General features: G+C 40.2%; 1 protein-coding gene across 1 annotated transcript; it reads left to right on the top strand.

Annotated features, from left to right (window-relative positions):
• The first annotated feature begins 381 nt into the window (after window positions 1-381).
• PDPN (podoplanin) lies at window positions 382-11,590 on the top strand. The gene is made up of 5 exons (XM_010140559.1): window positions 382-451; window positions 9,532-9,617; window positions 10,187-10,319; window positions 11,089-11,124; window positions 11,475-11,590. The coding sequence occupies exons 1-5, from the start codon at window positions 382-384 to the stop codon at window positions 11,588-11,590; spliced, it is 441 nt and encodes a 146-aa protein (XP_010138861.1).
• Window positions 11,591-12,019: the final 429 nt, after the last annotated feature.

Genomic DNA, 12,019 nt, shown 5'->3' with positions numbered 1-12,019 from the left:
CTCTTTCCCCCTTTCCGAAATAAAAGTCTTCTGAAAGTCACAACAGCTCCTGTAACTTTAAACCTGGGCTGAGATCATAATTTTAGTACTGACCAAACAGATTGCAGAGGGCGGGCCTGGCTCTTCTTTGAGGACCACCTTAGACATGCTCCCACCCCTTAGCTAAAGAAAATATTTCTGACTCCACTCCGTTTTCTTTAGCTGTATAGTTATCATCTGGGAAAGCCTTCCCCCGTAGACTACAGCAGTTAAAGGAATATTTGGAATACCAAAGTGTTTTCTGCAGTGATCCCAGTTCTCTCCTGCCTCTAAAAACCTTAATCAGAATTGGAATCCCTCTAGGTCTCAGGATCAGAAAGCTGTTCTCCAAGCAGATCAAAGATGTTTATTAAAGTTCAACTCTTCATCATCGTTCTAGGGAGTGTGCCTTTCATAGCACTTGCTCAAGAAGGTAAGAGGAAACTTTGCTTAAAGTTATTTCCACTCATTTCCTTTAATTTTACAAGTTTGTGTGCTTGCTCATAGGCAATATAGTTGCTCTGTCCCATTCATAAAACTTTCTTTTGAATCCTTAAGCTACTACTGGGCAACTACTATGGCTGTAATCAGGAAAGAAACATCAAAAGACCTCAGATGGGCTGAGTTATGCTCCATTAGAAAAGAATTTTCTGTGTATGTCTGTGTAAGGACAGTACAGGCATCAGCCGCCCTGGGGAATGTCTCCAGTTTCTCTGTAATATATGCAAAAGAACCATGAACAGTAATTTAGTTGTAACTGACATTTGGTGAAAGTGACTTATAAAACTTTGTTATCTACAAGTCAGGGAAACTAAACTAGTAATCATTATTACCTAAAACAGACTTGAAGTGGTGTGTAACTACTCAGGAAAAGTTTATTTGACAAACTATTTCTTTTGAATTTTATAACACATAAATATCTGTTTCACCTGAAAGCGTAAGTCTTTACAGCTAAAGGAGAAGAGTCTGATATATTAACAGCAAATCAGAATTACGCTGGGTTCCAGGAACACCACATTCAAATTCAGTATTTCTGTCACAATGAGAGCGCTGGCTGTATGGCAGTGTGCCTGGTGTATGATGTATGTGCAAACAGAAAGAATTCCTGTAGCAGCGAAATACACCTACCGTTGTTACGGAACATGCTCCAAGCAGTAGTGTTCTGAAAACAACCTGACCCTCAACCCAACAGCCTTCCAAAGCATAAATCTACTTGTCTGAATTGGTTTGGGGGCCCTAATTGAAACACAGGACCTGATTTTGGCTTGGTGATAGTATCATTCTACTGGAAATAAATGAGCTGTATCAATATACAGTGTGTGTGGATGTTGGCTTGAAATTTCCAAGAGGAATTCCTGGTATTCTGTAGGTCAGAATGAGACTGGAAGTTTGGGATTATGCTTCAAAGTGCCAGAAAAATCTAAAATAACAGATACTAAGTCACTAATTTTGCTTTTAGGCTCATCCAGCTCATCCTTAAAAAAAAATCCATATTAAATGTACCAAAGTTTAAAGCCATTAGAAATGAGGCAAACCCACCACCATTTTATAGAATTATCTTAAGCAGTTTGTAGGATACTGGAATTATGGGTAACTCAGGCAGGTATTCCCACATGGGATCACACCAAATGATTTCAAATGGAAGTTGGCCTATTTTTTTTTCTAGACACAGCATTTAATTGATTAAAAGCACAAACATTCAAATGAGGCAAGACATCACCTAATTTGGACCCTTTCCTGTGTGCAAGTATCATTGCAGAGAGATTACTCAATGGGCAGTCAGATAACATAAACAAAAATAAACTTGATTGTTTGACGAGTTACCACATGTCACTTGGCCTGATCTTACCTAGAGGCAAATACTAGATTAATACCTCCTTATGCAAGTCTCAAAATTAAACAGGTTTATACCAGGTCATGTTAGTTTCCATTTGTTTTGGACTAAAAATAAACACATGGACAGGGTAATTCAGATCCAAATTGTTATATGGCAATAAAGGAAATTGAAGTTTATAGTCAATCATGAAAGACTAAAAAGTTTTGGTTTTTTTCAAAATCATAAAAGACAATTGACAAAACAACAAGAAAGGATTTTTTCAAAACTATCTCATTTACCCAAACTCTACTGCCAGTTCAGTGGCAGAACTAAAAATGAGGCAACTCTAAACTCCTCTGAAAATTGAATTCTGTAACTGCTGGAAGTAAAGTAAATCAACAGTCACATGTGACTCAAGGGAGCCAGTTTTCTCCTAAATAAGCAGGACAAAACCTTCCACCCTGCAGCTGGCTGTATCATGAACAGGGAGTGCACTTGCGCATGGGTCCCCATACACACCTCTTGTAAACTACATTAGTACGATATGAATCTAGCTAGACACGTCCAACACCCAAAACTTAATTACCACAAAAAGGAGAAAAACATCTTACTGGATCGCAATTAGTGGATCTGCATTTTAGCAAGTCTGTATTTTGCAGTGTAAAAGACCAGCAGAGAACAGATAGTTTTCACTGGGAAAGCAGAGTGGCTCGCCCATCTGTGTCTCAAGTGTTAGTTTTGGAATCCGTGTGACTTTACAAGCAAAGGAAATAGTCATATTTAAAAGCTTACAAGCAGACCTTTCATTAACTCAGGCTGCACAGTGAAGACTGGAGATGGAGGCCAAATTCTCAGCTCCTGTAATTCAACAGTTTCCACTGAACCCATGCATGTACCCCAGATCTAGTACTTGTAAATCATTTGCAAGAAGCAGCAGGCGAGAACCTAGAAAGCTTTTAAATGAATAATAAAAAACCTGTGAAGAACAGCCCACAGCATGCAGGCTATGGACTCCGACAGAAGCATGCAGTGTTTCCTCCTCCTCGTGTCACTTGAGGCAAGCCATGCATACACACGGACCACAGAAACGACTACTGTTCGCCCAGCTCTAGCATATGGTCTGTCTCAGTTGCACATTTGTTTTGTTGGTTTGTTTGCTTTTTGTCTGAATGCGGTCAGGGACTACAGGATGGAGCCCAAATGCTGCCAGGTCCTACTATTTGCTGCATCCCAGATCCATGCTGCAGACAGGCAGTCTCTAACAGGGTCGCCTCTGATTTGTCTGTCCACATACCGTACCCTCAGTTTGAATTAACACCGCAGCAAAGCTCACAGACCCATGAGGTGCACAACTGGCTACACAGTGCTTCAGAAAAAGATGCAGGATTGTAAGTTTAGGTATGCTGGCATTTTCCCACAGAGATACATGAGAAAAATAAGGGACAACTTCACTGATTTCCAACTCACCGTCTCAGAAACTTGGCCAAAGGCTCACAAAGGAAAGAGTAATTGTGATGCTGAGCGCATTCTCCTGTTGCTTTGACTTCATGTTTTTCCATCTTTGTTGATTATAAACACTACATAAGTTGCATCAGACTAATCCTTTGAGAGGCCACGAGTCCGCTGCGTACACTGCTTCAGGTGAACACATACTTTCTTAGGAGGGCTGCAGTAGTACAAGAGGTCCTGCTAAATCTCTAAAGGGGACACACTTAGTTCCAAATGCATATCAAGACAGTTTCCAGTTATGGTGTTTAGCCTGCACATTTCAAAACAAAAAGTTAAATGATCTGCTGGCAGATACAAGGAGTCAGTAACCTTCATCCACGCAGCTGTGAAAGGGCATATGGTTACAGCCTCAGAGTTTTGGGAAGGAAGTGATTCAGGGAAAACATTATTTTATTACTGTATTAGAGGTCATTTCTTGATTCCTTTACACATCCCACTATTTGTGCACGGATTGTCTGCTTTCTGCTGCACGCCCCATAAAATTTGTGATCCATTACCTGACATTTTGTACTTTTCTCCATGTCTTCACACCAACGCTCATTCTTTGTCAGCCACGGAGTGAGACATGGTGCTCTAACACTGCAGATTTATGTACCACTTACAGAATGTCAGAGAGCCTTACACCTTGATCACAGCTCAAATCAAACCTTTGCTGCTCAGTCAAAACAAAATTGCTTGTAAGACTGCAAACAGTTGTCACAGGATTATGGGGCAGCAAATATCAATGAGAAAGCAGTTTTATCCCACATTTATGGGATGGCAACTCTGAGGTCGCTGCACTTGCCAGACAAGAAATCAGAGATCGATACAGCAACATTATTAAAAGCGTAAACCTTAGAAGACTCATCTCTAGTTCTGCAAAGAATATTTCAAAGGAATAGCCCATAACAGAGTTAAATAGTCTCTTCCTCCTTAATGCCCACAGCTCCATGGCCAATTTTACTAAGCTTTCTCTTATGCATGATAAGTCACCACCTTTTCCGCTTGTGGCTTTGTTTCATAACTTTGGCTGTGGGTCATATACATGCAGCAAGCACTTGAGCAGTTATTTTTCTCTATATCTGCCCAGTTAAAATATACTTTGCTTTTCTGTGGATATCCCATATATGGGCAATGCAGAATACTGTGACATTCGAAAGACATGTGATTTGTTTCAGAAGGAGCCAAGTGGTTCTTTGCCACTTGGCACCGTGGATTTAGACAGTGGCTTTGTTCCTTTGGCTGAGCCAGCCACAGCAATAGAAACCATCTGTCGCAGGGCGTGGTGACCAAAGGAAATGTTTCCGACAATTCAGCAAACCATCATCATCATGTGCTGCATGGAATACCTGAACGAAGTCAGTCATACTCTAAATAAGGCTGAGCTAAAATCCTTCCTTGTACATCATGACATTTTTCAACAGGCAGATACTTTCCAAAGTTCACAGTATTTTGTCATCCAGCTTCCTTCACTCTATAAAGCAAAGCTGTCAGTCGTCGTGTAAGGAAACGGCAGTAAGCACTTCAGGATTTACACAGTACATACTTTCTCCTGAACAACAGACACTTGTCATTTGCCAAGACATTTCTTTATTCTGGCATGATACATTATCCCAGCTCCCAGAAGGAAAATGCCAATGCTATGGCCCCAAACAGGATGAAGAGACAAAGTTCTCAGGACACTGTAGATGTCATGAATTTTGCAGGAGCCACAGATACAAATGAGAATTTCAGTTCTCATTAAGAAACTTCCTTGTCTTTCTAAAATCTGAAAATTAACTGTCCAAAGGCTCAAAATCCAGATGGCAAAACACAGAATCCCACTATACTATATTCTTCAAAACCTTAGATTTTCAAGGTCCAAAAGAATTTTATAGCATGGATTTGGCAGTGTTGAACCATTTCACAAAGAGACAACTACATGCTTTTGTGAAATTAAAAAAATGCTTAAGCAATTATAGAAAAATAGTGGAAAACTACTTTTAGAGAAAAATAAGTTGATGAGGTAAGTTTTGCACCTGACTATGGAACACATTTAAATTGAGGATGAAACCAAATTACAGACAAAATTGTATTGGAAAACTACAGAGCTGCTGCTGAGATATTATGCATTTGAAAGGCAGATACCTTATCAAATCACACACTTACGTCAAACTTCCACCACCATGAAGAAAAGTTTCTACCGAACTACAACTGAACTGATTCCAACAACAAGATACTGACTTTAAGACTTGCTTTGCTCACAAACAAATTAAGGTCTGAGTGAAGAATGCTTCCTCCAAGAGGGAATTCCCATATCAGGACAAATGCTGAGTGAAATACGTCCAAACCAGGGTGGCTAACACACACCCACACACAGAGTCCGTCAAACAACACCACTTGGTCTGTAACAATTTAGGAAGCAGATACTGAAAGACATCAGATAGCTCCAGAGAGTTGGCTCTGGTATCTCAAACAGGAGAGACAATCTTCCAAGTGATCTGTCCCACTGAATTCTTTCCCTTGCTTTTCCAGAGCAGCATTCCACAAAGCACCTATCTAGCACAGCTGGACAGGATAAAATATGGTATTGATAAGATACAGTTAAAAATAAACTTGAATTTTAAGATCAAAGCACTGTTTGACAGTTAATCTACATGTTAATTTTAGCTGTTACAACTGAAGCTGCTTTTCTATTTTTTAAATAAGAGCAAAGGAGCAATGAGCAATAAAGGTTATTTCAGCTCTTGCTAGAGAGAATCCTTTAAGATCAGCCATTTGTACCTGCAGGTCTCTTATCACAGAGATGGAAACTCAAGCTATTTTGAGGGCTTCCTAGTTCAAGGAGTAAGCTAAAATACAGGCTTTGCCCACTAGTGTCTGGGTTTATTCAGACTGCTGGGGAAGAAACAACATCCTACAACATTTTTCATCTTCAGAAGTATTTTTGTTGGTTTTGGAGATAACTGAAAGAAATGCTAATGAGCAACAGTTTTACGAGTCGCTCTCCAACACAACTGCTGCGCTCTGAAAGCAGCCCTAAGAGGTTTTCCTAGTAAATACCACTCTGTGCATAACAACGAGTAGTGAGCTCATCCTCCCTGAAGTGGTGGGATACTTCACCAGGGGATGTTTTCAAAGCAGTATTAAACTCTTAAAGACATCAGATTTTCTCCTGGTGTGAGAAGCTGCAGCCTGATCACAGCTGGGGACTTTGAACCAAACCAGACCCAGCCAGAAGTTCGGAAAGATGCAAAGATTCACTCCCATCTGCAGCAGGATCGAGCTGCAAAGAGGAGAGACCACAGCACTGCCTGGGGACAACCGCAGCACTGAGGGCATGTTTTTATTTACAGCCTCCTCTAAGATCATATTAAGAACATATGCAGAGGCACCACTTCAGCCTGTGGCTCTTGCTACATTTGGCCCACATCTGATGAAACCAACAAATGAGTGCAGCACACCCACCCCCCGTACATTCCGTTTACAATCTCTTTGATGTCAGTTGGAATACATGCCTTTACACTGGGTTTCAAGTCCAATAGTTGCTCACAATTTAAATACTTTTTTACTTTATTGTGACTTTCTCCTGCAAACAGTTGTCTGTTGTCCTACAAACGCAGCAGGCTGATAACAGTTAAGTCCGGGAGGTGATTTGTTAACAGTTCACTAGTGTCTGCTTAACTACCACCCAGACCACCTCCAGTGTCTGCCCAGAAAAACAAACCTGGAAATACAGCTCAGGGGCTATTCTCCAGCAGGGACAGGAGCTCAGCTTGATCACAGTATTATGTGATTGGATAGGGCTGGGACAAAACCTTCACCTTGACAGAAATCAGATCAATCTGTGAGCTCCAGGAAGTCCACAGGGGAGCCATATGATTCTAGTTTAGGAAAGGCAGCACTACCAAGGATGACTCAAATCTCAGGTGAGCTGAATTACCTTCTGGAAGTATTTATCTTCCCTACAGACTACAAAAGAAGATAAGGGCAAGCAGACACCTTATTTAGACACACTTAAGAACCTAAAATTAGGCAAGATTAATCTGGGCCACCTCCTTTTGTCAGTCACTGTCTACAGAGGGCAAATGTGCTAAAATAGATTTTTTACATGTCACTCATTGCCAAGAATATGCAATAACTTTATCACACAGAATAATTACTTCATGTTTGTGACATTCACTAGTTCCTTACACCTTTGTTCTGTGACACTGTTTCCTTCCCTGCCTTCACTATCAGGTAATTCTTCAGGGTTGAAAGCCACTGCCATGCCAAGAGCATAAGCAGCTTCTCTGAATAAGCTGCTTGTTGTTCACATACAAAACTTACTTCACTTTCTACTTGGGGTTTTTCCTGTGGTAATTGGTTTTCTCCATCTGTGCTGATTTTGCGCCTAGTGAATAAAGGATGTTCCAACTGGCCAGTTCCAACTGGCATTACAAGGTATTCTGATCCATACATAATTCATGCTGTGGAGCTCTATTTCTTTCTTTACACTTAACATTCACATAGCATGCTCCCCATATTGGCCGTAAGACATTATAGTATTTTTTTCTTGTAAAGTAGTGCCATATCTTAAAATACCCTCATATTTAGAAGGTGGCCTAAATCAACACACCTGGAAGTCCAGCCCCCTTTATGCTCTCTCAACTGAAAACTTTGTGCTGCTCACCTGGAGTATTTCAATTTAAAATGGCCAAAACATCATTTTTTACCATCTACTTAGATACACAATTTACCCTGGTCTGTTCAGGTCATTCTGGGGAGACTGGCTGACTTAATTAGCCACTATATTAAGCCTCATGTTGGCATAACATGAATATATTTTCTTCATGTGTTGGTGCCTGAAGTACTACTTGCACACCCTTTTGGCTCTTAAATAGGAAGTGTATCTGTAGTCAAGCTTAGAAAGGTATAAAAATAAAAAATTCTGTTTACTTGAGTAAACATGGAATTAGAAATCTAAATTTAGATCAGTGTTTAGTCTCTTGGCAGTAGGACAAAACTCGCAGTCTTACATTGCTAAGGATGGATGAAAAATTTATAGTTTGGTTCAGAAATTAGTTTTGGGAGCAAGGAAAAATATTTGCAAGTCCCCAGTAGAATTCAGATGAGTGTTTCACACAAAAATAGAGATCTCTTTCTCCAATAGCAGACCATTCATCCTCCGTATGAAAAATTTCCTTTCAAGTGTCAGTGCCTTTTTTCCCCCCACTCATTGCAAAACTAAATAGTGGCTTTTTCACTTGAAATAACATTTTTCTTTTAAAAAGGACCATTAGTAAATTAACTGTTAATGTTAAATTGAACTCACAATCAAAAAGTTTTCTGTAAGTTTTAGGGGTTTTTACTTGAAGTTTTTGCTCAGGACAATGTCCATTTTTAGCTCTTTGCTTAAACACTGGTATCTGGAATTAGCAGAACTCATGCTGCAGGCAACATCGTAACAGCCTCACCTAGCTTTAAAGTCATGGTGAATTAGAAACTCCCAAGAGATATGACACTACATTCACATCACACTGTGTTTGGTCAGTTTTATCAATCAGCAAGATACCTCATCAAATGATACTTCTGTTTTCAAGAACATCTTGATACTTCCAGTTATCATCACATGCTCTACCTGGTTCCATCTCATTTTTCCTGTTGATGAAGTATTTGTAAAGAGAGCACTGTGTGGACCAAATTTTAAATCTCTTATACCAATGAGCACAGATGACACATGTAGGTCTAGAATAAAGAGGGAGTGTTTTCTGAACTATAGCTACACCCATAAACATTAATGATAGTTCTAAAAATAAAGGTTGCAGCTGGGAGTGAGCTGAAAGATGGGAGAAAGCTCTTACTATTTCAGAAAATGGAAAATGCTTGAAGTAGTTTGTCCAAATACATAAGCTAATGCTTAACTTGAAAGCCAGAGTAGCCACATCCACCTGGGGGAGGGGGAAGGGGAAATCTGTTCTTATAGAATTCTTTTGTTGGACAAAGTATTTAGCACCCAGTGCTTCATGGTTGTGCCAGGTTTCAGTGATGTACATGTACTTAAGCTCCTTGTCCTACAGCTTTGTGCAAGGGTGTAGCAGAATTCAAAGTTAATCCAAGTTACTTTGCAAACCTAACTGTGCAGAAATGGAACACTACATAGATCTCATGTTTAACAAAATTTGTGTCAAAGCAGTCAGAACATATGACTAGCAGGTAAAATCCTAACACATTTCCAAAATTTTATTCAGCAAGCTCAGTTCTAGAAGGAGAAGAAAGTGCAACAATTGATTTCAGAGACAGAAATGACACAGAATTTGAAGCATTACCAACGCTGGTGAGTATCATTCTGATTAAAGGTTCCTTTAGGTTACACTGATTTCATATTCCTGGTGTTGTCTTGTGGCTTAGATTTTGAATTATAATTATAAATCAAAGAATAACCTTGAGTTCTAACAAAGATCTAATGCCAATGTTTTTGCTTTGCAAGCAATCAGGTTCAAGGTGACAAAGTTGAAAATGTTTTTGGCAGTTGTTCTGTGCTGCAGGAAGCTTATTCACTGCCATTTGCCTCTTCAAATTCAGTACCTCTCCATTAGCTTCAGTGAAACCAAGCATGACAAACTAGTGTAAAAAACACAACACAGCCAGCAGGTCTGCAATACTCCACAGCCCTCCCTTACACCTTCTGCTGAGAAGTTATCTGGTCTAGAAAGCCTCTAACTGGGAAGACAGATCAGCTTTGGGCTTTTTGGTCACTGCACCCAAATCAAATACAGCAGGTGATTGCTGTAAAAGCATCCACAGGGCACCTGACAGACCAAGAAATTTAAATGCTTATTTCATACACAGACTGAATGTACTGAGGTTTTATTTTTCCCCTCTTTCCCCACCCAATTCTTGTAGTTGCCCACAAGACTACACAATGTAACAAATCTCTTGCAGTTTGGACAACTGATGACCACAGAAAGTGCATTTGTCCCAGTTGGAGACAGTGATAATTCTACTGGCTACGAACCTAGTGCAGAAAACGTTGATGGTAAAGAAATCTTTCATATCTATTTTATTACAAAGTTCTACTGCCATCTACTAAACAATATTGAAAAAGTTAAAATACCAAGTTGAAGGTGCTCTTAAAGGTAACACTGCCAATTTTTGAAAGATAAAACTAAGGTTTTTAAAATTGCTCCTTCATAATGACTCCACATCCTAACTTAAGACATTCACTGACAAACACAATGGGGAGCTATTACATTTTGCTCACTAGTGCACTGCCAGTTCCACCCCAAGGCAGGCAATAACCCTGAAGCCTTTGCTTTTCAGATAATTAGTACAAAAATCAAACAGCTCTCCAGAAAAAAAGATAGAGGGTTTTTTTATATCCACTCAAAGATACTCAAATTCAGCAAACAAATCATCATAGCCTGACTGCCCTCTTGTTTTTCGCTGAGTTGTCTGCCTTAGCTTCCCTGGAGAGACACAAACTACCGCCATGCACATACAAAGCAAGTCACACCCGTGTCCATACACCAGTCGGTGAGCAGATTGATCACGTGCATTCTGACCCATTTACCTCACACCTCCTTAGCTGCCTTCTGGGCAGATGCTGAGTACTGGGCTTGTGCTGGACCATATACAGTCAAATGTATGGGCATGTGTGTTGTTCAAAAGAACAACCTATCACAGAACTCTCCAGCCACTGTGATAGAGTCAAAAGTTTTTCCTGGATTTAGCATGACAAATTGGGATGCAAAACTGTACAAAGCAGAGGAAGTAATTAAGCAATTATTCTCTTTCTGGCTTTACAGGTGGACTGAGTGGGAAAGCAGAGAAAACTGAAAAAGGTATTAAATGGAAGAATTGCTTGTAAAAACAAGGGAGAACAACTCTGCCAGGCAATATCCTTCTAGAAGCCACTAGTATGCCCATGCTCCTCCTAATTTTTGAGAGGAGCCATGACCTACCCCCTGATCTGCCCCTCTGCTTCACTTGATTACTGGCTCCATAGCCACATCCATACAGAGCCCTCCAGCCCAAAGTCACACTTGCAGGCTACAAATAAGCCTGCCTGAACTTCCCAAATCTACTCCAGAGTTCCTAAGACAGAAGGAAATCTTCCACAAGGAGTGGGATGCAGCCTCTCATCAATGGTCTCCACAAGAAACAAGCTAACGTTGCAGGTTTCCTCTTTCAGGTGGTCTGGAAACAATCGCACTGGTTGGAATCATTATCGGAGTCATAGTTGCAGTTGGAATCCTTGCAGGAATAATCATTGCTGTTGTAAGGAAGATGTCAGGCAGGTACTCGTAAGTAAATTGCTTATCAGGTTTTTCTAACAAACAGCATCCTCTGAGCAAGGTCACAGGAATCACTTAGGAAATTTCTAATGCTCCCATTTTGTCAAAATAACCCATTTTCGTGTTATACAAAGCCTATTGATTCAGAAAGAGCTGCCAAGGTGGTGTGGGGTGATCTAAACCCCCTCACATCCTTCAGAAACATTTGCCAGATATAACAGCCTGCATGCAGTATACATTCACCATGTGCATGGGCTTTGGATTTACCTACTTCACAGAGGTAAAATTCACTACAAAGTATTACAAGAGCAGCTTCTGGGAGAGCTGGATAACATGGAAACACTGCCAGTGACCTTTATCTTATGACTGGACATTTGTGGAAGCAGTTTTGGTGCCATGCAAATCTTTAGTGCTTTACAAACTCCAAAGTAGTATGAAAACC

Source organism: Buceros rhinoceros, unplaced genomic scaffold (assembly GCF_000710305.1).
Source record: "Buceros rhinoceros silvestris isolate BGI_N320 unplaced genomic scaffold, ASM71030v1 scaffold6310, whole genome shotgun sequence".
Classification (NCBI taxonomy): Eukaryota; Metazoa; Chordata; class Aves; order Bucerotiformes; family Bucerotidae; genus Buceros; species Buceros rhinoceros.
The sequence above is the reverse complement of the archived record's forward strand: the minus strand, read 5'-3'. Positions and strand labels throughout refer to the sequence as shown.